Here is a 27,195-nt window from a genome sequence, read left to right on the forward strand (position 1 = left end):
CTTTTTTTTTTACTATCTAAAGTGAAGTGATATGCTATTTTTTCTGTCATTCATTTGCTATGGAAAGTTCTGTTTAACAGTTCTTCTAAACTTTTAGCTGAGTTGGGATGCACATAAATATAAATACTAAAGCAGAAAACCATATATGTTACATATGTTTATCCTTCAAGCTACATTTGTGTTACTGTCAGCAAATCCCACGACAAAGCAAAACCAACAATGATTTAATCCTACAAACAAAGATATTGTGTGTGTATCCAAAGCCTGTATATCTCATTTTATACCATGGTGTGTGTTTGCATCTGCGTTTATATGATAGAGACTGTGTTCCTAAATTCATTTTTATCCTGTTCCTGTCTATTTTCTTCGATTCACTTATTAAATCCTGGTTATTTTAAATCATATAGTTTAACTGAAAACAGGATTTTAATCATCAGACTTGATTTTAAGTTGTTTTTTAATAACTCAGCAATCACTGCTATGCCGGCATCGAGGACGGTGAGCTGCTACAGAAAGCTGACAAAAAGGTCGCTGGCCTGAAAGAGGATATTAGGCGACTCTCTGAAGAGTTGCTGAAGAAAGATTCCCTCCCATCCAGTTTTATGGACGTGGCGTTCGGGCAGTCTAAACGATAGCGCAACTCTCCAGGACACAACCCTGTGGGACCCCTGCACCTGTCCTTGGCCCTCTTCTGCCCAACACCGAACTATCAGTCATCTTGGGCTGAAGTGGTTGTCCGAGGCTGTAAGAGAAAATCCAATGGGGCTGCCTCACCATCTCACCTAGCCTCTGCAACTGGTACACAACCCTGTCAGCTGACACTCCGGTGCACCCAGCCAGGGCTGGGACACATCCTCTTCTTTAACGCAGCCACTCACTGATTCCCGGGGCCCCACAGACCCCACATCCTGGCTAAGCTCACAGGGCTGCTGCTGTCGTTGTCCATGTGGGGACGAATGAAACCGTTCATTAGTAGTCTGAACTGACAAAAAGGGATTTTATGGACCTTTTTAACCTTTTAAGTAACTGTGGTAAGTCAGTTGGTAAGGCAGTTTTTATTCCTGGTCAGATTCCCACACTGGGTCGGGGAGCCGTGTGTTCTAGCAGACTCCTCAGACTGCACACTTGGCTCCAGTCTGCCTGCAGAGCTCACAACGTTGGCTTCATTGACAATTTTATCTGTTTTGGGATTGTTTCTCCCTCTTTGGGAGAGATGGAGTCCACCCCAACAGGCGTGGTAGCCGAATGTTAGCAGCCAACTTGCAGCATGCTGAACCATATTCCGTGGATGTATCTTCCGCATGTGAGTATTGTCCCCCCAGGCTAGCTCCCCCTGCTGGCCTGGCCAATGATGGTCATGCATAATTGGGATAATGCCCTTTAAGGTGTCCATAATCAGGAATTAATTGACTCTGCAGAGGCATTTATCACATTGTCAAGCATTATCCCCAAATTCTCTATTGAAAACCACATGAGATAGCCTCGATGTTGGACGAGTGGCCAGCTGTTTACTGAACCTTTTTTTTTAAATTACACTGTATATGTATGTAGGTCTTCAGTAGGAACCAGTAGGCTTTGAGCTGAGGTGGACTCAAGAGACAGACTAGCACTTCTTCACAAGTGGGGGTAAAATGGAGAATGAGCTGCAGATCGTGCTTGTCTGCTGTAATGCAGAGATAAATGGAGAAAACTGTGGGTGAAAGTGTTTTATAATAATATAACCAAAATAAACTATATACACAAATGTCATACATCAAAGATTTCCTTAGCTAACAATACATAAAAGGACAATCCAAGAAAATCATGAAAAGGTATAGCATTGTTTGTGCCACCCTAACCCTACCTGGACAGAAACAAATTAAGTTTTCCACTTGGCAAAAATGCAGGACATGCTCTCAGTTTCTTGAGACATTATGTTGTTCAATACTTATTTGTCACTTTCAGTACTCTGTATTGTTGAATAGAAACACAAGCAGGCTTATTGCTGGGTAGAAAAAGGGAGAAAGTGAACTTTAAACTCTCCTTGTCAGCTGACTAGTGATAAAACTACTGTATGGGGCCCTGGCTTAACAGGACCAGAAACATTGCATGCTGTATTTTTGGTATTTTTTTCTCTATTTTAACTGGAATAATTTGACTTTTACCTGAATAAAAAGGCCAAAGAGCAACAATGTAGACACATTTTGTGGAGGGATCTAAGAAATGCTGAAATCGGACATGTGAATGCACTGTAATTTGTCAGGTGGTGGCTTTTCAGGTTCCACAACAGAGGGAGTTTAGAGCAGAGACAGGCTGGTAAGGCCAGGTTGAGTTCAGGAATGTCAGCACGTAACAGGGTGGTGTAGAGAGTGGGACGGAGGGAGGGAACCAAACAGAGGAGGGACAAAGAGCAGGAGAGAGAGAGTCATAAATGCAATAATTACAGCTTAGGCAGAAATAAGCGACGCACTCTCTCAGTTCCACAGGCTTTCTGCATAGCTAACAACACTGCTGTCTGTCTGGCAGGAGGGAGTCAGGGCTTAGGAACCATTTCTCTTCTTCCCTGAGTTGTGTGTGCTGTACTCTTTCTTGGGATTTGTTTTCGATCAGAACTCTTCATTTGCAGACATGGCTTTGCTCCTGGATTCTGGCTAATTATGATAATTCTTTCTCCCAGTTTCCAATTCTGTCTTTCAAGTCAGACCGAATTTTCCTAATTCACTTTTTTAAGAAAAAAGGACGTGGACTCGTTAACCATGTCTGTGACTGCCCTATTCAGGGGCAAGTGGGGGCCGAAGTCACAGGAAACCCGAGGGAAGCATCCAGCAGCTGCTGTGGCTGAACCCAGCCACGATGAAGACGATGACGAGGATGACTCCAAAATTGGTTTCAGCAGAGAGCCTATTCGCAGGAACTCCCGCTTTTACCGGTCAATGAGGAAGAAGAGGATGGTGTCATCTGAGCAGTCTGAAAGTAGGAAAACATTAAGCCTCTGCTGTGCTTGCGGTTGCACATTTTGTATCTACGGTGTCAGAAACTGGGGAAGCTGGGCCCACAGTTTGCACTTCTGTTGACTTTTCTAGTCCTATACTAACAGGTGTTTAGTCTAATTCAGATCTGTTTGCAGTTATTGAGCTGAACGCATTGTCAGTACTGACTGGTTTTATTGGAAAGCAATGCACTGCAGCAGCATTGGACAGGAATTCAGTTCTGTCTCTGTTTTGTTAATGGAGTTTTTGTACATACTGTTTGTTGTTGTTCCATTAACAGTTGATGCAGTTGCTATTGAAAGTGGAACAAAGGCTTGGTAGTCCTATCCTTCTGTACAAGTCTACATGTGTACAACCTGAGAAACTAGTTCTGTTTGAGCAGCACAATAGTCTGAGTAACACCTGTATTTTCCACACGTCGCCCTCTGACCTCATGATTCTGAGCCAAAAACAACTTGACATTTGTACGTTTGAATGAAACATCCAAATACAAGTGACAAGCTGTTATTAGTGTCACAAATGATTTGCAGTTTAATTGCCAACCTGCTTAATGCTTACAGCACTTATGTTTGTAAGAGATGCAATTAGAGAACCCGAGTGATAGATTAACAGTGATAATTAATTTGATCAAATGTACCGAGTTTTTATCCTTATTCATCCTCCATTATTCTCTCTGGGTGTGTAGCAAACTCATAGAGCCACACCACAACAGTGTTTGAGCTTAGACTTTGCCCGCTCTCAAAAGGAGGGATCAAAGTGATTACTAAATATATAACTAGACAGTCAGCATCAGACAGCACAGTATAACAGTAAAATCAAGCCATAAAGATCTGTTGAAAACTTAAACGCAATCCAAATGAATTCATGATAAATTCTGATTATTCATTAAGATTTTCTTATCTAGTCAAAATGCTATCCTTGTGTTGTCTACCTCCTCAGAGGTACAGTGGGTCATCCATCAAGCCATCAATTGTCAATCCTCACTGTATTGACAATGAAGAACCAATCCAGAGGCTGTATTTACAAAACAACAAAGATGTGCTCGTGGTAAAATGTTTGAGAAATCATATTTATTAGAATCTTATTAAAGGTTAAAAGCCTCTAAAGGAATATGCCAACATTTAGGGAAACTGGCTTGTTTTCTTTTTTACCAGGGGTAAGTGTATGAGAAGATCAATATCATCTCTGTTGAAACAGGTTTAGCTCAACTTAGCACAAATAGTAGGCAGAGAACACAGCTAGTCTTGCTTCATGAAAGGTATCGGCTTCTTACAACTCCAGTGTCGTTCTTATTCACATCATGTATGTGTGTATTTATGATGTGTAGAAACAAGACATTAGACCTATGCAAGAATCACTGTAATTTCAGTACAGTTCATTTAAGGCATTCATGGATTCTCTAGAATCTATGAAATCTAGCAGGTTACCCCATATTCTATGATTTTTACTTGAGGTTTTCCATACACATACTGTATTTTTCACAAGGTACCATAGGAAAAAAACCTGTTTAAACCACACTGACACAGAGGGGAGATGAGCTGTCCAAACATGATGTCATACTAACCGCTGTGCAACATTTTTATTAATACAACAAACTTGAACACCAACATACTGTATGTCGTAACAGCAACTACTCTGCCAACAACACTGAAGTCAAGTATGAAAACTGTAAGGAGATGATGAGGGAGTGAGACAGCGTGTGCAGGTGGGCGAGAGATGCGGCCTAGTTCAGAATAGTGTATAAAAATGCAGCACAGTGAGGATACAGACATTTCATACAGAACACGAGCATATACACAGATCTTCTGATGGGCACTCTACCCACGCTGGACCAGCTCATGTGAGGCAGCTGTCAGTCTATTCGAACTGCACTGCAGACTGGAGTCCCTGTTAGACTTGAAAATTACACTATCTCCTGGGAGTTGGTTTGATTACATTTAAAAATGATTAAATGAATCTGACAAACCACCTGATTTTAGAGAAACCTCTAGTTACCAGATCTATTTCACTGTATAAGTAAGTATTATAACACACTTATCCTGTCCTACTGTAGCTGTAGCTGGCTGGATTGAACTCTCCGAGCCTGTCTGACAGGATGATCAGTACCCTACTGCCTTAGGTTTCTTTGATTCACTTGAAAAACTGTAAACTCTCCAAAGCACCTCAGTGTGTTTACTGGCAAAACTCTCCACCCAGCTGCAAGGTGTATTTGCAAGAAATATTATACATATGACTACACCTCAATCAACTAATAAAACTCCATCCCAAAACTTATGATATTTTCACTATTTTTTGACTGATGGTTTTTATTATGCCTGATGCCAGCATCCATGGAAATACTGTCCAGCACAGTGCAAATACATTTACTGGCTGCCATCTGATGATGGTCAAGGTTTCCACAACTTTTCTTAAAGGAAAACAAGTGAATACAGCTCCAACACACATGCATTAAATTCCTCTCTGATTTTAAATATACTCACATTAAACTGTTCAAGTTCCTTGTTTAACAAAAATGTCCACATATTCTTTCCAAGAAGTCAAATTAAATTAATTAAGAAGAACAATTAAGATCAATTTTCTATGTGAGTGAACTTCGTAATGGCCAATTAGACTAATGAGTTTGTTTTAGTGATCAGCCCTGTTAATGTTACTATTGAACAAATTGTGTCTGTAGCAAAGAGTCAAAGTTCTATTTATGTCCAAGAGAGTCTGACTATAGAACGACTGATAACACCCTTTCTTTCCTTTGATAACTATCCATGTTTTGCAGGTATGTCAATGCACCATGACTGATAATCACTAGACTAGTGATAATCACTAGATTAGTAATAATCACTAGATTATCAGCAATGGTGCATAAAGAATCACCCAAACAAAATAAGAAAGAACAGAGGCACATATCTGCAAAAACCTCTATATCCCCTCATGCAGGTGGATACAAGAAGGCCTTTCTCTACATCCAAACTGCTCGTGTTTTGGTAGTACCTGAAGGATATTAAGTTACTCCTTGGTAGCCCTCCATAAGAACTGGTTAGTATGTTAAGGACAAAAATGTATTATCATATTGTTGAAGCAAACCAAAAGTTTTCTCCTGCTAATTCAGTGATCCATAGTATATGGTATCTGGAGTCCTATGTATGTTATTTTATGTTGAATTATTCGTAAGCTTGGAGAGGACCATCTTCTCCCAGCTTCATTCAATGTCCTAATTATACTCTTTGATAAACTAGCTTTAACTGACGCTGAAACACTCCTATTTTTTTTTTATAATATTTTAAGGAAAACTGCTGCTGACTCATCTGGTTTTGTAAAAATCTAACATATGTTGTCAGGATGTACCAAAATAAGACAGGTTTTTTAACTGATATCTAGATTTCTATGTAGGAACTGATATTCTAATCAAGATAGTAAGATAGCTATAGCCAGGCAACATCCCTGTCTTTCCTCCATAACTTCTAAAATGAGGTTCCACACGACATAATCAAGTGCTTTTTCAGCTGATGAAGAAAAAGTGATGAGTAGTTCATCTCTTAACTTTGCACTGCACTAAGAGACATCTTACATCAGATACATAGTATCTGCACTGCACTGCACAAAGAGACATCTTACATCAGATACCTCAATAAAACTTGTATGATCCTGTTAAACCAATGAATCAACCTGCCTCCTAGCTAAGTCGTGGATCATTTTATAGTGTGTAACTTTTTTCTCTTTTTATTTCTGAAGAGCCCAACTCTGCTCTGATAGCATGTCATTGGCTGCTGTATAAATGTCAAGACAAAGACAAACAGTGACGCTTCTATGTTTGTAATGTTTCTGACCTCTGATGTAGCAGGACTTGGAGATCCCCATTGTGGAATTTGTCTGTTTACTCTGGCGTTTTTGTGGAGACAGTTGAGAGAGTTTGGTGATTGTGACAGGAAGTGCTAATGTGTTTGAGTCTCTTACATCATCTGTAATTTCAATGTTTCCATTGCTAGGATGAAAACGAAGGCATCTCACGCTACTCCCCCAACCTCTAGTATTTCCATTTTATGTTAAGTTAGATTCACTGTATTTCAGACAGAAATATTGTACTTTCTAAATTAGATTTTAAATTCTGTTGTAGCTAGTTACTCTGCAAATTCAGATTTTATGTATAAAACACAGAGAAGGGTTCAGCTCAGTGCTGCATTTCAGCAAGCACGATTGGCAGTGTTTGTGGGCAGACCACTGCAATCTATAATACTGTGCTTGTGTTCATTTATTGATTATACTGCTGGCAGTTTGACAAAATAATCTAGACTCTGTTGCTGAAAGCTCAGGAGCAAGCTAGGGAAAGCAGGAATAAGTAGAAATAGAGAATGAAAACATCCTTTTGTAGATTTTCAGCAAATTTTTCATCCAGTTGTGGTTCAGGTCAGGAGGTAGAGCAGGTCATCCACTAATAGGAAGATAGGAAGCTGTTCGATGCCCAGCTCCTCTAATCTGCATTTTTTGTGTTGGGGGCAAGTGTTGGGCAAGAAGCTGAATCCTAAAGTGCTCACAAAGGCTGTGCCGTTAGTGTGTGAGTGTATGTGAATGAGCATTAGATTAGATCTTGATGAGCAGTTTGGTGCCTTGCCTAGCAACCTTTGCCATCAATGTCTGACACTGTGTGTGAATGGCATGTGGTGTAGTGCTTTGAATGATCAGAAGACTAGAATGGCAATATATAAATGCGTTTACCATTTAGAATTTACCATGTGTGTAAGAATGAGTGATGAGCAAATACGCAAAAACTATGTGTTCATGTTAAAATGACAAAGCCCTTTGGTGGCAGCAGGAATAACAATGCTTGTCCATTGGGAACAAAGAAGGAAATAGTATAACATTGTTATGTACAGAGTCTCTGAGTCCCCCAATGAGATTGGGGTAGTTGAACTATGTCTGACACGGGAGATCCCCATTTCCTATCAGCAGCCAATTTTAACCATGACAGCAGTCCCTAACTTTTACCAAGTGCTTATTGTTTTGACTGAGACAATAAAGGTCCCCTGTACTTCACAAAGTAGTAACTCTAACCCAATCCATGCTCGACCCTTAACCATAAAAGTGTTTGTGACAATGTCGTCCTGTGCATGATGGCATCAGATCAGCAAACACTTGTAGTTGTTGCTTAGGAGAGCCAAGACAAACAGCATATTTTGGTGTTTAACTTGATTTGTTGTAATTCATGGTGGGGTGCTAGTGACTAATGGCGGTTCCTCTGTATTTTTTATTCCTTATATTTTATCATTACAATTTGATAGGGGCTGCTTGATTTGTAGAGCACTATATTCTCAGGGCTTAATTGCATTTTATTTTGCAAACTTAATTTGATCTAAAATATATTTATCTGTCACAAATGGGAATGCACAAGTCAAAGTTGAACAGCCTATTCATAACACACACCCACACACACAGTAACATGCAGCAGCATCAGATTCTGCTACCACCTGAGTGAAAAAAATAGCACTGGTGCATCATCAGCTGATTGCACAGTCTGAATGCTTTTAAACTCGAGGCATGGGCTTTTCCTCTTATAGATGGGTGAGCATTCTAGTATAATTGGTATTTGGAAAGACATGTAAGCTTGCCAGTAGGCTAGGCGAGAATTCACTGTCAAAGTCTTAAACCACTGACTATACCTCTTAAAGGTTAATGGTTTGAAATGACTGGTTGGCACAAAAACAATTGAAATTGGTCCACTTGATTGCCCGTGCTGGCAGGCACTAATGGGCTGTGAAAGGACTGTATTGGCTGTTATCTAAAACTGACCAATTATAGCGTAGTGTTGGTCAGCAGCGACCAGGGATGAGCAACTATACAGCTGTGCTCCGTAGACTCAATGTAGTCATTTCAGATTTTCTTCCTAATCAGGCTGCTTTTGTGGATTTCAAGCCAGTGGTTAGATGTGGAGCATGTGTGACACTCATTAACTGGAGGGGTATAAGGAGATATATGTTTCTAGTTTGTGAGCTACCATTAAGAGTAATGTTACTGCACATCTATTATTAACTAATGTGAGCACTTTTATGCCAATGTTACACTAGCTGCTGAAGGTATACTGACTTCATACACATGCTGCTTTTGCTTTTTAATGATTGTAACAGTAATTAAAGACTTACTCTGCTTCACAGGAGCAGTATTGCTCCTTAAAGGCAAACTTCACAGATTTTCAACCAGCTTTGTATCATTCCAATGTAGGTAGTAGTATATGAAAATGTAATTTCAGCTTGAAGAAGACAGGAGTGGCTAGCCTACCACTGCCTCCATTGGTTAGTTAGTTTGTGTTATTGTGTGTTATACAACTATTGAGTTACATCTAAACACACATTTTAAAGCACCAAAGTTACACAATAACACAAACCAACAAATTGATCGAGACAGTGGTAGACGAGTATCTCCTGTGTAAGATTACTGTTTTTGTCAATGGCATCTGGTGACCTTGATCAGAGCCATATAGCGGCTATTTCTGGTTAAACAAAAAGGATCTCACAGGTGTATCTCTGGAGAGATCCTTTCTGTAATGTCAGACACAAATAATAATAAAAGAGCTTGTCAGTGGCAAAAACAAGCACTATTAGTGAACACACTTTTGATTGTTGGCTGCCTGTTATTGTCTGCCAGCAGAGGTGATCTACATGACCACTTCAAAAAAACTTTTGCACCTGCCAGTCTTCTCGAACCCAAAATATGTTTTAAAAAAATATATAGGGCCCAATATCATTGGTATCAAATATAAATGTGATGTTGTGCAGTGCATACATGTGCGTAATACAACCACTTTTATCTCATGAGGTTTTTCTATAAAATTATAATGGAGGGCAATTAACAGTACCAAGAAAGCTCTCTTTAAATAGAATCAAAAAGGTGACATGGATTGCTGTTTCTGTGAGAGTTTTAACTGACTGAATAATTAGAAATATACATACACACACAATTGTGATTGAGTCTCTCTCTCGCTCTCTCTCTCCAGATTCTACTCGGCCTGGTTTGGACCACAGTCCATCCAACAGTGCGGGAGTATCCTCCTGTAATGCTGTCTTACCTAACAAATCACCTTTGTTGCCTGGAGCAAGACGGTGAGTCTGCATGCCTTCACTGCCCAACCCTACCCTGAACACTGCACACACCTTTAAAACAAACAAGCTCATACAGTGCTTATTTGAACACTGCACGCACTACTTTTATATGGCTTATCATGTCTGCGATAGGCACACAAGCTTATCCAGGCTCTCTGAAGGTTAAGTCATTGATACTGAAACCACAGTCTCCTGATGTACTTTGCTCTACTGAAGATTGTGATCAGGAGGCAGTATGCTAGAGCTTCAAGGGCTCTGTGCTGCGGTGTGATAATACAATTGTAACTGTAATATCTACAATTGTATTTAGTATACTCCATCCTCAAAGCTAAGAAGCCACTTATATGTCATAAAAACAATAAACTTAAGCCATTCTAAAGAGAAAAGTGTGTTGACTGTTGACTTGTCAAAGTAAAAATTATTTTAGGACTCCATAATAACAATATTATCTTAAGACTGTGATATGCAATGTAACGCATCCTCTCTTAAGAAGTACATTGTGATGGCAAACAAAGAGCAACCAGCTGAGGTGCTCAGGGGCCACCAGTAGAAGAACATTATAGCTGCTGAGCCAAAAGTGGAGGACAGGCCTTGTACGCATTAATGTGGATCCACACTAAGCTGGTCAGCACACTTCTAAACATTAAGGATTTTCTCTCATTTCCGGGAGGGAATTATTTTCAAACAATTCAGAATGGGAAAAGCACAGATTTAAAAAAAATTCCCTGACATGGTTAGGAACCTCCATGTAGCTGCAACATCTGCCTGTGAGAATGTCGTCACAGAAAAAACAATAGCATTGATTGTTTGGTCACATACTTTCATGTGATCTCTCCTTGTCACGTGAATATGATTACTGTTTCTCAGAGGCAAAGACAGGATTAGTGTGGTTATTACATAACCCCGCATTACATCCTTGGGAGGAAGTCAAGGTGGACGGTTTACCACACAGGGTGCCTGGTTTCACACCACAGACTGCCGTTTATATGCTTCACCAACAACAGTCAGCAATGATTTCATTTATCATGATCATGATATTTCCTAAGCAAACAGTTTAGTTGCCTTGATATAAGGCAACTAAGGATCTTACAGGTTCATCACATGTCACACAGTATCAGACGGCAAATCAAATGTTCACATTCACAGTACATGACAATGTGGTATTTTCATGTTCATGTTGACATTGGCAAGTGTTTTCTGACAATTACAAAAGGCTGGAGGAGTTCTTGGTTTCTGTTTCTGTTGTCAGAACTGCACTTTGATCAATAGGTAGCATTAGCAACCCTCAATCAAACTGATTTTATCCATCTGCCAACAAAGAGTCGAAGGTGGAAGAACAGAGGTTTAATTTATATTTGACTTTGCCTGTTAAGACAATATATCAATTTAACACAGTTAGGTTAGTTTGTTTAGGGGTGTCATTATAAAGTAAATGACAAACTTGTATAAAAAACAGTTTAAAAACGCTAGCATTGACATTTTCCCTACCTGCAGCTGAGTCAGTGGCTGAATCCTGAAGGACCCATAAAGAAGGCCTTGGCCTGGCAGAGACAAAACATTTTCCATGAATGATTCAGTGAATGTTTATGTGTTGTAATGTCTTTACAACTCAGCAAATCAAACATTTCCCAGTTTATCACAAGGAGGTTACCCATCAAACAGCTGTCAAAGTTGAAACGCTGGTGATGAGCTTTTGGATGGTGACCAAATGGTAAACACTATTCTAATTTAGAGGTGTATCTATGTACTGTATATAAGATAGTCAATATTTTCCTGTAAGCCAGACACACCCAGGCTTCTATCAACAAGTAACAAATAGTGTTGTTTATGCCTGGCTTCTGTCACTTCCACCCTTCAGAGGCTAGTCCACGACATGAGGAGACAATTCTAACCCCCATTTCAAAGATGGTCGTCTGATCAGATGTTAACGTTCCTCCTTAATCTAATTCAGCCATCCGCTCCTCTTTCCCAGGTGGTGCTGTGAGCAGTCTTGGTCTGGTGTTTATGATCAAGTTTATGATCAAGATCAATTTAGGTTCACAATAGGTTATGTAAGAGATAATGCCTGACAAGTTGTCGAGTATCATGAATTAATGGGTGATGTGGAGGCGCGCAGCCTGATCATGATTATGACACCTTAAAGGGCTTTATCCTGCATATACCATGGTCACTCGCCAAAGAAAAAAACTAAGACCATTAATTAATATCTTTGTGCATTTTGCAACCAAAATGTAGAATTTTTCGCAGACCATTACCCTGTTTCCTGAGGGTTGGCTAATAGCTGGAACAAGCATTACCATCCCATTAGGTTCTTTTGCAGTGCAAACATCTTTCTCTACTTCAGTAAATAGGACGAACCTTAGATGTGACTTGGCGATGGGAGATATTTCGAGTCTGCTCAGCTCATAGAACCCTTTGGCCCAGCTATGAGACAGAAAACAAATGTAATGCTAGCAAGTTTCAAAGTGACTAATGCTAATTGTGTTTGACAAACAGTAACTATAATTTCAGTGTGTTTACCGACAAGGCGAACAAGCTAACCAGCCATGTAATTGTCCCTAAATCGATATCAAGATTTCCATGTAGAAATGATAGGCTATGTGTAACGTTACTGTCTGCTGCAGCCTGAAGCAGCAGGTTGAATGTGAAGTGATTGCTTGTGTTTTCCACACACCAATAGTTTTTGGAGATCACCCTGATCGCAAGCTCATTTCCATGACAGACTATCACTATGTGACATTTTTCAAAGACATGATCAGAGAGAGATGACATGATGTCATGAAGTCTCAGTGACTTTAGGGGGGGCGTGTGCTTCCTGTAGCTTGTGCGTCACAGTATCCATCCTGTGGTGTTTAGATGATGAGACACTGAAGGACGACATTCACTATTGGAAAAACATGCTCATATTAATGCGTTGCAATGAATTTGAAATAGAGGCTTTGACTGTGTTCCTGTTGCTATGGTTACTCATTTAACGTAGCCAGCACATTAATTTAGAACGGTAAACAGACAGTGACACATTTCACATTTTAATAGTAAACCAGCAGCAAATCAGAATCAAGTATTCTCCCAGACCATTGTATGGGTATGGATTACAAAATCATAAATTTTTTGTGTCCTTTGAAGGTAAAATTAGGGCAAAAGAAGGTTGAATATCTTGACCACTTTCATTTAACCCCTCAGTATATATGCAGTATCTAAAGTAGAGAGACTTTTGAGGGTCCAGCTGGTGAATTAGGACACGGCATTGCAACTTTACACGAGTAAACATACAGCTGTAAAAATCACACGACGAACATATAGAGGCAGCTTTGCATGACTATGCTGAGAGCAATTTTAATGATTAAGTTTACAGGTGAAGATTAAGATGAATGTTATCGATATGATTCTAAAGTGTGTTTTTTGCTGTTAAATGTAGCCCTCAGGTTTCACCACAGCTCCATCATTCCAGAACTGCGTTGCCAAGCAATGGTGAGGCCAGCAGCAGACATGCTCTGTACAACAGGGATGCTGCGGAAAGTACAAGAGGAGGAGTGGGAGGAGGGAGGAGTGTGGACATATCTGCTGCCTCCAACAGCCAGCACAGAGATTTCACAGCTGACATGATCATTTATCGGACTCACAGCATTCATAGCGGAGACATTAAAAAGCTGTCTGAGCAAACAGCTGTAGCTTGCACTGTACGGGAGGTCACAGGGGAAACCATGAGCTCTCAACGGCCCAGTTCTGATGGAGCACCCCAGGATAACATCAACCTCAGGTCAGACCAAATTATATTGGAAACAAATAGAAATTAACAAGGATTGTTTTCATGCAGGTTAATCTGTGGATTTGTGCTAATAGTTAGTAGTAGATGTAAAAGACAAACCTGGCAAGTAAAAATAAGAAATGCACAAATTAGAAATACAGTGCAAATGATGAGAAAACAGGTGATGAAGGTATGCGAATGATAGAGTAATGACTCACTGTGTGGTTAGAGAGTGAATGTGAAGAGGCGTAGACGGGGTGGCTTTTTATATTTGCATCAAATAACACAAAGAGTAATTCCCGTGCTTCATTTCACTCTGCTTGGTTTGATGGAGAAAACAGTGTGGAGAATTCATCTTTGTCTGTCTGAGTGCTAGAATGCACCAACAGTACTGCTGCATCATTTTGAAACAGTAAAATGAAGCATAAAGTGAATGTATCCATCCATCCACCTGCCTGTCTGTTCTGTTTTCTTTCTTTTCAGGTTGCTGAGCAATGGCAATAGCTCCCAGACGATCTGCCACAGCCTCAATATCGTCAAAAACATTGGTGAGGAAAGACTAGTATATATTCCACCGGCTTTTCCCACCTCCAGAACTGTTGCCACAAAATCATCTCTTACTCGTGAATACATAATATTATTATGGCTGAGCATTTATGAGACACACGCATCCACATATGCAGCACACATGCAAACACAGATTTCTAATAAACAATTTATTAACCCAACAATAGGCTTGACGAAGCTTCAGCACTGCCACAACATTGAACCTGTTACTGCATATCTTTGACTCGTTCATCAAGGTTCAGTGCCTTTCTAAGCTGATAGTTGGCTGATGTTGACAGACTCACCATAGTGAGTAGTGTTTGTGCACATTATCCTGTGTGTACACAGGATAATGGTTATTTGCAGGGATTAGTTGAAATTTACTCAAGACAGAAGCTCAACAAAAGACCAGAAAGACTATATATACAGGTGCTGTTTCTCTCTGTGTGCATTTCTTTGGCTATGCATGCGTATTTCACTCTCTCTTATGTAATTTTGAGTCCAGCTCTACGCCCACCAAAGAAATCTGCAGTATATGACTGAGGAAGATTATGCAACAAGCCCCTGTTGTTGAAAGTCACCTATCCTCGCTAGCCAGTCTTCCCTGACAGCAGATCTGGTCATATCGGGAAACTTGCATTAACCAAACTTTTCGGTCAGGAACAATCACTAAACCAGCTGATTTTTAGTTTGTTGGTCTGGAAGCCAATTTTTGAATATGAATTAAAATACAACTATGCAAGCATGTGATATACTATATTTGATTAATGTAATTAACACGAATAATCAGTATCACACACTAATAAGCCTGTGTCAATGGAAACTGAACTGTGTATGAGAGTCTCCACTGTGACTATGTTTTGTCTGAATATGGTATATCAGCCATTTGGAATGCCTACAATCAGACTACCTATTCTGTTATGATACCGTTTAGGATATAAACACATACCAAAACACAAAAACCAAAGCATTCTGCATAGTCTCCATGACTTTTGTAACAGTGAGATGACTAGCTGTTCCCTGGGCTGTGTGGGAGAACTGATCTAAAAGGCAAATGTAAATAGTGGTGGATGTTTGTCAGACTGTCTCTAACTTCTGTCAGACTTCTCTCATTTTCTTCCAGCTCTGTCAGCACTTCACAATGCACTTTATGTTAGAAACTGCCAAGATAGTTGCTAAAATGAAAGTGCACGGTGATGAGAAGTACGAGGTCTGCACAACATGACACATTCCATCTTCCTGTGTTGGCAGGAAATGCTGCTAAGTGTGGCGGGACCTCTCCAAAACTGTTTCTAAAAATATCTTGCACATTCACTTAGGCACAGTGGTATTCCAGATCTTTGCCAAAAGCAAAATAAATTCTACATGCAATTCTTTTTTGACCCTCTAGCCTTCCTGTACCAGGAATATCGAGACACCTCCAAGCAGCATGAAATCGAGCAACGTCGGCAGCGTGAGAACCTTTCTCCTGGGGTTACGACAGGGACTGTGGTAGCAGGGTCTGGTGTCATGTCCCCCCCAGTGTTACAGCTGCAGCTGAGGAACAGTGCCCGCTCACTCAGCTTGTGGCAGAACCTGGAGGTTGTGCAGGCCAGTGGCCTGCTCACCCAGTTACCCCAGAAAGAAGTCATAATGCAAGAGGTAAGCAGTTTAATGAAGTAAGTACACGTGTCAGTCACAGATTATTCCATAACCAGAAGGGTTTTACTATTTACTATCAATGAAATCAACATTTAGCCTAAGATGACCGGACAGGAGGATTGTACAATGGGTAAAATTATAGAATCGTAAGAGTGGGCTATGTGGATTTATGATTTCAAATTACAGTACTGACATACAGCCAGTTGCCAATTTATTAGGTACACCTAACTAGAACAGGACTTAACTGCAGATGTCAATGATGGTAACCCTTATAGAGCAGAGTACACTGTGGTTCTTCTTTGTAGTCTTTGTTAGACAGTGTATGTATGAGTTGAAGATGAAGAAGACGACGGCACTGGAGTTTTAGAAAAAAGATGATGACAGCAGAAAGATAAATGCATGCAGGAGTGTCTGCATGAAGTGGACTGATATTTGAAACATCTAAATTACCAAGTGTATCTTTATAAGTAAAAGTATCAAGTATTTGTTCATTTGTGTTAAACTAATGTAGGATTTTAAAGAAGACTTGTTAGCTACAGCTAATGTAACCGCTGCCATCAGCACTATCTGCATACACATAAAAGAGCAACTGAAATTCATAATGAATTTCAGTTGCTCTTTTATCTGTTTCCTTGTGTTGTCTTGTGTTTGAGACAGTGAAGGAATATTCAGTATAGGAAGTGAAATAAGAAGAGCACAGAAACAGTGACTTTTAATCTACTATGAATGGATGTTCTCACTCTTCATGGCTAAAGTGGATCAGTATGTTTGGAACAGACAACATACCAAGTTAAAGTTTTGTTCACTGAAACCAGTTTTTGTATCTACTGTTCTATACTCTATGCTTGACAATGAATTGAAGGTTTACAGAAACAAACATTATCACCCAGTAACCAACCTCATTATAGTCATGCTAATAAAATTCATGCCCTCACAGGCTGTGGCCTCTGAAAGCACGGAGAGGGTGGAGTCGGCATTGGTTCATCTGCAGTTTTAGAAGCATATAACCATGTAGATGCAAAAGAGCTGGCATAGAAAGCTGAAAGCAAAGCTAAATGGAACTACTGTCAGAAAAAAGAGTATAGTGTAGTGTGTGTGCATTTGTAAGAGAGAGAGACACTGTGCCTTTGCAGACCACCAGGGGAGAGCCATAGAACGTTTAGATATGCTACAGTCGCTCAGAAAATAAATGCTACAGTTCCTTGGGACCCAAGCAAAGCTCCAGAGTTTTGTTCACCAGCAGCAAAGTGTAGTGGCAGGGGTCAGATCTGAAGTGAGCTACAACTCACCCTGGAGCTGTAAAGCTGTCTCCTGTGTTCCCAGGCCATAACGTGGAGCCTGAAGCAGATGCAGCAGTCTGTTACACAACCATGTGAAATAATACCACTGTAATATCAAAATTCGGTCACTCCATAAAACATCCAGCAAATGAAAGAGACAACAGTGTTATTTAATCTACTTACAATAAAACTTATTTTTATAGTCTGTGGATGTGGAACGTTTCACTTTGATTCTCCTGTTTCAGCAGCTACTGAATAGTACATTGTTGATGCATATGAAGAACTAATGAGAGCTTCACTGTGAACAGTGCACAGGTGTATTTACTGTAGTAAGATAGTGTTTCATTAACTTTTACTGGGGTCAGTCAGCCCTTTATGCATCAAACAGTGTGACCTAATAATCCACATAAAAGTATTTATACAAAGTATTTGGCCTTTGGTGTTAATTAATTCTTTCCATTTTCCATGAGACAGTCAGAGTCCTGCAGATCTGCAAGGGCTTAAGCTCATTTGATGTTGTAACATGCTGATGAGAGTCAGGCTGGAATGGAATTAACATTTGTTAGAATTATCCTTTTTTTCATTCCTCTGGGAATGTCCCTTTGTGAATTTTTGATGGTTTTGGATTTACATGTTCAGTTATCATATATAAGTTGAACAGTGGGTTACAGTAGGTTATGGATTTTAACAGATACACTGAGTATTTGGTTAAAGTCGTGATGTAGGATCCTGTATGTTAATTGAACTTTGACAAAGCAACATATCATTGCAATATAATATAATATTGAAAATCCCAATTCATGTCTTACACACCAAACTTGTACAAGCTAGTTAGTGGTAAGTCCCAGGGTACATAAATCTTTCATCGGCTACAATTAGGTGGGTATAAAATCAAGACTCAGATTTATTCTTTCAAAGGCAGTTAGCTTTAGTTGTTTTAGTAACTCATTTAGATAATGTTTCCAAACAAATGATTTTTTTTCTAATTCTTCTAATTAAAAAAGTGTTTTAAAGGGCCAAAACAAAAAAAGCTTCCATTCTGGTGTTAATACTACATGTCTTTCTGGGTACAGATGGCCATTGCAGTCTGCCATCTTGTCTGCAGCCAGGTTTTCCTCCTCGTGAAGGTTATAATGTGCAGTGTTTGCTGAAACTGTTTTAGAGAGGGGTGTCTAATATGTAGTGTGCCCAAATTTATATAGGTGTGATGGATACACTTTCGCAGCTCTCACTATGATACAGTACAGCAGCACAAACTATAACCTCAAACATGGCCATAGAGTTGAATATATGCCTCTCTAGAATGGATTAGACATTAGAATATTATAATTTTCAGAGAGGTCGGATGTATTGCAGGATTATAGCATTACACTGCATTAGTTTTAGCAAGGTGTATCTAATAAAATGGTAACTTAGTGTGTATTGGTATATAGTATGATTGGAAATATTTTCTAGAATAACGATACTGTAATCTGAAACGTTTTATTGATAAATTGATGAGAATGTCTATGCCTGGCATATTATGATAGAAAAATCTAATTAAAAAAACAAGTATACAAACAAAAACCTACCTAGAGCAAAGATTTGAATGCCATGCCAGCCACAGAAAGAAATGCTCATGTGGTATAAGTCTCCCCATGCTTTGTTTAACCAAGGACGAAGGGTGAGTGATTTTTTTGAAGTATGCAGCTTTGTGAGATTATATGGTCCTCTTGATCGGATGAAATGGGTCAGTTGTCCTGAGTATATGTGAGAACTTGTGATGGACAGGTAAGAACAGGATCCATCCACACAGCCTCGGGCCTGCAGTTCAGGATCCAGTCACAAAGGGCACTGTTCAGTACCAGGTCTCTGGCAAATCAGATTGCATCACAGTGTTACAAAGGGAGGGCTTTAAATGTTTTTGAAAAAGGAGTGTAAACATGGTCAAGTGTGTTACTACTGAATGAAAGACAGCAGATGTCCTGGTGATATCTCAGCAGGACTTTCCTCAGGCATTGTTAAAATCTCCAGCCACAATGAAAGCAGCCTTCGGTGCTTGGTCAGTGTCAGCATGTGGTGGAATGTATGCCGCTGCGACAATGAGCAATATGAAGATGCAAATATCAGCATGGCATCTGATCAGTGGCCAAGTCTGCGATCGAACGGTTGTGCCGAGTCTCTGTGAAAATCACAATGTTGCAGTTGTTAGCGTTATGTTGTAAAAGCATCCTGTTCCCGACTTCATCCAGCGTATTATTCAGAGACTGGACATTATCTAGACGATGTTGCATGTTTCTAGTCAGTCTGACTTTAGAAAAAACATCTGAACTGAGACGCACTCGTGCAACCAACCGCTATCACATGAGCGAAGTTCCAGTGTCAGCTCATCTGATGACACCCGAACGTAGACTATTAGCTGATGAAGATCATGAGATACAGCTGAATGCTCCACAAAACTGCTCTTTTGAACTTATTTTGCTAAACAAACTGTTCCAACAGACAAAGAATTAACTTCCATGCTCCCCATCCTCTGTTAAACATCAATCATTTAAATCTGGTAATTTGGTAGTTTTGCAGTGAAAATCAGTAATTAAAACAGTGAGCTTTATATGTGCCCTATATGCCTTATATATATATATATATATAGGGATCACCACTCATTATTAATGCGGCCTTGTGATTTGCATTTCTGCCTAGGCCATGTTTGAGCTTGTTACCTCAGAAGCATCCTACTACAAGAGCTTGGAAATTTTAGAGACTCACTTCCTGCGTAACCCCGTTTTAATCAACACTCTCAGCCAATCCGACATCCATTTTCTCTTCTCCAACATCAAGGAAGTCATGAAAGCCAGCGAGAGGTAGGACAAGATATTTGCCTACACAAATCAGTTGTTAATATAAAGTCTGATCTTACATCTCAACTGCAAATTTCCAGTTCAGCAAACACACTTTGCCTCATATCCCTGGATAATGATCTCTGAATATTTTTAGGTTCCTGATGGATCTCGAGCACCGGATTGAGAAGTCTATTTTGATCTCTGATGTGTGTGACATTGTTTACTACCATGCTGTGGAGCACTTCAGTGTCTTCATCAAATACGTCATAAACCAGGTGTACCAGGAGAAGAACTACAGGCGCATTTTGTGAGTACTTATTTTAGAAATACATCTGCTGCAATGTGGGCTATGCCTTCCTCATACAGTCGTTGTTTGTACAGCTGCTGTGGTAAAGAGTTCAGGTAGCCATTTCTCGTTGAAGCAAATGGTGGTGATCGCTCAAATATATTGTGAGGTTTTTGATGCTAGACATCATTTTTGTCTTTTGAAAGCATTAAATAATATAAGGCCTCTGTTCAGAGCAATATTTTGCTTGACAATATTCAGTAGATGATGAATACATGCTTGGAGAGAGAGGAAGTGTGAGAAAGAATAATAGACGTCATCCCTTATACATTGCTGTTTCTTTTAAGCCTGTGAAGGTTGTCAGCTCGTCTCTTTTCAGCAGAGAACAGGTTTGGTTTTGTTAATGACAAATGTGATGTGCAGGGTGTGGTTGATTGACTGCGGCTATGACAATGAATATAATGCTTATGTCCCTCTTCATCAACCACATACCTGAGTAAGAACTTTCCCACACGCTGCAGAGGGCGGGTGCTTTGAATGGCAGACAATAAATGGGACCTTTGCCAGCTGCTGGAACCTCAGTCTTGTTGATTTTTTTAAAATGGGATTTGAAATGTGTTCTGAAAGTCACAGGACCTATGAACTAACATTAGATGTTAATGTTCATCTGTTGTGTAGATGTTATACAAAAGCTTTTCAGAAGATTTGGTGTAATAGTCTGATCACACTCATAAGGGTGTTAGTAGAACCAAGCCTAATTACTTGTCACATACTATTTCATTAGTGGTTAAGCTGCATTGTGGAAATGTTAGTTATGTCATCTTTGGAAGAACATGACCAAACTGTGCAAAAACCCAGTGACTAATTATCTTACACTTGGGAGGAGAAGAGCTGTTTTTCTTCTTCTCAATTGTAAAGCTTGTTTTTCCACATGGAGGCTGGTAGATTCTTAAGAGGTTTTCACTTCCATTCATTCCAGGACAGATTATTTCCAGGCTGCATATCATAAAGCAAAGGCGATTGTTCTCTTACTTCACATTCACAAACAGAGGTACAGAAGCAGCAATGTTTGCACTGTGAAATATATTAGAAGGTTTTATCTGTAAGACATAGCTATGCAGAGCCATAGCTATGCAGAGCCACCATACATGTTCAGAACAATAAACTAAAACCATTTAACATTATATATTATGAAATAGCCGGTTCCAATCAAAGAAACATTCTGTGAATGTGTAGACCTTCATTGTTACTGTAAATTAAGGCGCCATCATCTCTCATGTCATCTTTTTTTTTTTGTTGCTTTTTTTCATCATCATTATTTCCTGGTTCAAATGATGGGTTTCAAAAGAGTTTGCCAGTGCTTCTCCACAGGGAAATATTGTTCCAAACAATGAACACTGTTCTTCACTGGGTGTCACCTTGGATGCACGGTTGACAGTCATTAGTCTAACTAGCAGAGCCGGCTCTAGCCATAATGGATGGTGCCCTAGGCGAGATGCGCACCGATCACTCGCACCGCGCCCCTTCCATGGTGTAGGACCGCGGGGGGGGGGAGCGGCGGACGGACGGGGGGCGCCCCTCCAGCAGCTGGCACTCTAGGCGACCGCCTATATGGCCTATGCCTAGAGCCGGCCCTGCTAACTAGTGTTCAGAGAACATCAAACTGCATGTTAATGTGGCTTTGAGCAGGATGTGTAACTCCCAAAACCTGTCGACGTCCTTAAATCTGCTCGCCTCTCTCCTTTTCTCTCTCTGGTGGTAGCCACACACTGAAATACAGATTCTGTGTCGTCATTTATGAGGTTGCTGAATAGATACTCTGTCAACACAAACTAGCTTTCCATTTGGTTTCTTGTTGGGCTGAACATGATGCTTTCTAGTGGGTTCAGACTGTTACAAGCTCATCTGGCTCACACGTAGAGTTTATGCCTTTTGTGTGCCATGCTCATTCACTGGCATAACAGCCTTCCTCTTGTTGTTTCTGCCATTGTCTTGATTTGTTTCTCATTGAAACCCCCACACCTTCATGTGGCCAGTTATATAAGTGATGTGTACACTCACAAATGTGCGCAACTCGTTCATACTTAGGGCCAGGCTTGTGCATAGTTTACCAGAGAAAGTTGCCGGTGACATGACAAGATGGACATGAAATATATTGTAGGAGACATAAACTTTTTAGTTTTAGAGCAAAACTTTATTGTTTTATTGGATGTTTGCAGCTCATGCAGCATTTTGTAAAATATCAATCAGAGTCACAGCTATAAATTTAATTTTAAATTATTTATGAGTAATACATTTAATCAACATTCCATAATTTTTCTGTTAATTATCTTTCCATTTTATCCTGACTTGTATCAAGTGTCGACCACAAACAAGTGATTCAGGGTGTTCCTATCACCATTTAACTGTGAGAGTGGCAATGATGAAAACCTGCCGCTGAATAAATCTGATAAATTAATTTCAAAGAACTTTATTTATTAAGGGTTCAGGGAAGGGGCTGAGTTCAATGAATGCATTTTTTCTATCTTTCTGCATATGCAGCTTTAGTCATGAATCTACATATAGTTTTGTGCATCAGGCCCCTGACATCTGGACTTTCATAAGAAAATAAGCTTTAGTGATTTTTAGTGCTTGTTGTTTTTAAAAATTCTCTTTTTGTAACTTAAAATTCCCATGCTTACCTACCGCACATATTCATATGGAAGAAATGCAATTTTACATCAACATGCCCACATTAAAAAATACATCAATAAGTCAATAAGTAAATACTGTATGTTCTGCCATGACTATAAACACATACACTGTATTATTTTGACTCAGCTGACGTTGTCCTGCTGCCCCAAACACTTAGATCAGAGCACCAAATGTGAGTTAATCCACTGTTGTAAAATAGTCCCCAATAAATGCAGTCCTCAGTTTTTTGCTATTGTAAAAACTGCTATGGCTAAGCCTTAAAATATTCCATATTTTGAGCTTTCTTTAAAGATTCAAAGAAACCAGTGGGCTTGGGAATGAGTGCCACAGACAGGAGGTCAGAGACTACTGAGAGACGGATTAACACATTGTTAGTTTTGGTCTCAGCATGGGATTTGTTGATAATAGGAAAATGATACAAACCATAACCTTTAAGTGGGTCAGATACTTAAGAGATTCTTGATAAAAAATGATATTGATGAGCCCATTCTGACCTTTTCCTTGCATGACCAGCAGAAGTTAGTGTAACTGTCTTTTTCTGTGCGTGTGTAATTTCTGATCATCAATCAGCATTGTGTTGTCTTAACATGACTGCCTGTCCAGAGAGGGAAACCAGGCATTTCGGGAGGCCATGGGTGCACTGGAGAACCATCCACGTGTCCGGGGCCTATCCTTCACCTCATTTCTAATCCTTCCTTTCCAGAGGATCACAAGGCTCAAGCTGCTCGTACAAGTGAGTATAGAAACATGAGTTAAAACTAGTGAGTTTGGATATATTTTGAACATGTGTCAAAGCTGCAGTAGTAAATATGGGTTTGGTGCCACTGCAGAGGCTAATTGTTGAGAATTTTTTATTTGAGTCTGTTTCTCTACACAGAATATCCTGAAAAAAGCAGAAGAAAACTCAGAGAGGGAAGCAAATGCTATAAAAGCTCATCAGCAACTGGAACAGGTGAGCATCAGTCAAGTGGCTGGGCCCAGATTTGACTCAGAAAGGCAGGCGTTAGACTGGTGGCAGCATAATGATATAACCATCATTACATTGCCACATTCATTTATGCATTGTGTTGGCTACTCAGATACAAGCACAAAGTCCTGTTTTATAAGTATGTGTCAAAAAAAGCCCAGTGAGGATAAATCTTTTCTGATTGTGACACAGTTTGTGGGTTTGGTATTTGACTGATATGTCTGTTCTAAGGCAGAGTACACTGTTAAGCACAGTTTATAATGAACAAGGTTCACCTCTCCCTTGTGTTAACACAAGGAGAATCACAAATATATGGAGCAAAAGAGATGCTGATTATAATCCACTCACTTCAAGTCATTAAAGAATCAACATCTTTGCTTTGGTGTTGTGTTTTTCTCTGCTCAGGAATCAAGACAGTGCAGGATTGTTTTTAGGACATGGCCAGCTCAAACTATGTGCGGCCAGCTTGTGGGCAGTTCCATCCTCCTCTTACTATAAATGCTATGTATTTAGTTTAGTTTAGGTTTAGAACTGACTCATAATAGTACATCTGTATTTTAGCAATACATTTATTGGAAAGTTAGGTATGATGAGTAATCATACTGTGATTTTGCACTGTGACCCTGCTCACAGTTAATTAACAAGACTTTGTGGTCACTTGTGTTGTCTGTCAGAGTAGTGGCTGTGTAGTAGTGGCTTCATGTAGCTTGCCATATTTAGTGTATCTTTACCCTGGAGAGTCAAACCATGAAGCATTAGTGAAGAAAAGTAAGTTTGATTTGATGGACTGAGGTAAAGGATTTAAAAACATTAGAAATTTTATTCACACATACTAGTGCAACATGAGGTCACGATCAAAAATGTTTCAGGTCCAATGGCAATTGCCAAAACACAGTTGTGTAAATGGTGGGGAGCAACTGTTTTAACCTTTTATCGGGCAAGGGACCATATTTGGTAACTTAAGTGGGAGTTCAAAATGCCGCCCCTTGCCTCACCATGAGGCAGTAGAAGTACGAGATTTCTCCAAGCCAATCAGCAACAATCAGGCTACACGACAGACCGGCAAGAAACCATATATAGTAACTTCATTGACCTTGATTTTCACCATAAAATTAAATTTTGCTTTGAAAAACTCACAAAAGTAAAAATGTCTTGTAATGACCACCAGGTATGGTCGTTGAAATTTAGAATTTCTAAGTATTTCAATGAGTGCCCTATAAAGGGTTAAGGAAAGTAATACTACAGTGTGCATAACCCTGCTGGCTCACTCATAAAGACATCAAAAACAGACTGGGGTTGAACATTGACAGGTGAGGAAGACAAAAACAAAACATTATGTGGCAGCAGCACACCCGGTACCTTGAATAAGGGATTTGCTGTGAAACAAGACTGATATTCTTTAGTATTACAGTATTGATTGATTTGATTGAAGTATCAAGGTCATTCATTTAGCATTTTGCAACACGGGGCTGCACAGCGAGTTCCTCCAAGCTACACACACGTAGAATATGTGTACAAATATCAGTATAGCAATATTAGATTATAATATGAAATGACAATTTATTATACGGTTATCTATACACATATACTGTAACATATACAGGTAGCTTATACACCCAGTAAATAATTGCATAGCGCATTTTTTGTATTTGTGTCCGGCTCTCTTCCCTCTTCTCCTGGGGTGGTCACACCACCTGCAGCATGTGGTCTGGCTAGGTGGTCAAAGGGTGGGAAGCCATTGTTTCAAAAATTTGCTCCAGTCAACCTCCAACATCAGCTGCCTCCTGCAATTTATTTTGGATACTCTCAAATAATTCTCCCAAACTCCCTGGCATGAATTAGTAGAATGAATTAGTAGTGTTCCCCAGGAAATGAACTCCAGGGAGCTAGCCATGATTTGATTGAAACAAACAATAAATGAGAATCCAGTAAACGTGATTTCTATTTGATTTTCAACAGTTATTTTCACTTTGTCATCACTTTTGGTATTGAAATTTTTTTAAGCATTCCATAACATAGAGAACCAAATATTAGAAATAAAGAGGACAAAACAATGTTATATGATGTTATAGGGTTATGCACTGATGGTGTTTACTTGTGTCTTCCTCAGATCGTGAAAGAGTGCAATGAGGGGGTGCGAAAAATGAGCCGCACTGAGGAGCTTATAAGCATTGAGAAAACATTGGAGTTTAAATCCAAGGTAAAGTATTGTTTTGCATTTCCAACTGTAATGAAGTCACACAGTTCTGTTTTCATGATGGCACATTGCAGATTGCACTATATTTTTGATTAGGCACCCAGATTTTTTCTTTAGCTGCATCCATTTCATAATATGGGGCCTTGCTGGTATGGCTGTTGTAAAGCGGAAGGAGAGGGTCCACACAGCCTGTTAGTAAATGTTAAGCAGTGCAATGCAATAATGGTGCTGAGGATTAAGGGGATTTGTTCAGACTATAGCTGTGTCCCAATTTAGAAACCACATTCAAGTCTGGACCTCAAGACTGAATATGTTTGAATAAGCTGTGCCCCATTCCTTCCTTTTGCCTTGTTTTGGACCCCACATTCTAGTGCGAGCAATGCTTATTCAAAGAGACACACTTGAGGGGGTTAAATGTATACTGAGCTTCATCAAGAGCAACCATAGACTGTCTGTGAAACTGAATTCATTCATACACTGATGGCAGGGGGACTACCATACCATGTAAACCTGCTCATCAGGGGGAACTAACCATTCACACACAGTAGTACAGTAGTAGGTTGGGGCTTAGCAGTTTGGGGTTCGATCCACAGGTGCCCGTGCAATATTTCTTGTTAAAAGAAAAAAGAACTGTACTAGCTGTTGGTGAAGTACACTCATGTTATTTTAGAGTCACAGAGAACAACAGGGTAGATACACTTGCAGCAAGAGGGGAGGGATGTTGTTAAGAGGATGTTGCACCTGCTTATGCATGCTGTGGCCAATAGAGGGTGTTAGTCACACAGTGGATCCACACAGTGTGTGTGTTGTCAGGCATGAAGACACTATGCCTCCTATGTCTGCCTTGTTGGTAGTTTTAGCAAACTGTGTTGTCAGTGAGAAACCCTTCAGATGAAGTATCAGTGCATATTAGATTTTATCTACATATTTTAATTATTTTAATTTGCAACCCCTGGCTGTTGC

The 27,195-nt window shown here is 39.8% G+C and overlaps 2 protein-coding genes across 2 annotated transcripts in view; one reads left to right on the forward strand and one right to left on the reverse strand.

Annotated features, from left to right (window-relative positions):
• Positions 1 to 27,195, reverse strand: part of LOC139199573 (alpha-2-macroglobulin-like) — a 286,525-nt gene that overhangs the window by 132,602 nt on the left and 126,728 nt on the right. The gene's annotated exons all lie outside the window — the stretch shown is intronic.
• Positions 2,441 to 27,195, forward strand: part of ngef (neuronal guanine nucleotide exchange factor) — a 29,394-nt gene continuing 4,639 nt past the window's right edge. The window contains exons 1-10 of the mRNA XM_070828782.1: positions 2,441 to 2,952; positions 9,949 to 10,054; positions 13,473 to 13,814; positions 14,286 to 14,350; positions 15,739 to 15,989; positions 19,949 to 20,109; positions 20,243 to 20,395; positions 23,672 to 23,801; positions 23,946 to 24,020; positions 26,146 to 26,235. Coding sequence (XP_070684883.1) covers positions 2,736 to 2,952; positions 9,949 to 10,054; positions 13,473 to 13,814; positions 14,286 to 14,350; positions 15,739 to 15,989; positions 19,949 to 20,109; positions 20,243 to 20,395; positions 23,672 to 23,801; positions 23,946 to 24,020; positions 26,146 to 26,235 — 1,590 coding nt within the window. The 5' untranslated portion in view covers positions 2,441 to 2,735. The remainder of the gene's footprint in view (positions 2,953 to 9,948; positions 10,055 to 13,472; positions 13,815 to 14,285; positions 14,351 to 15,738; positions 15,990 to 19,948; positions 20,110 to 20,242; positions 20,396 to 23,671; positions 23,802 to 23,945; positions 24,021 to 26,145; positions 26,236 to 27,195) is intronic.

The sequence above is a fragment of the Pempheris klunzingeri genome, chromosome 4 (assembly GCF_042242105.1).
Source record: "Pempheris klunzingeri isolate RE-2024b chromosome 4, fPemKlu1.hap1, whole genome shotgun sequence".
Taxonomy (NCBI): Eukaryota; Metazoa; Chordata; class Actinopteri; order Acropomatiformes; family Pempheridae; genus Pempheris; species Pempheris klunzingeri.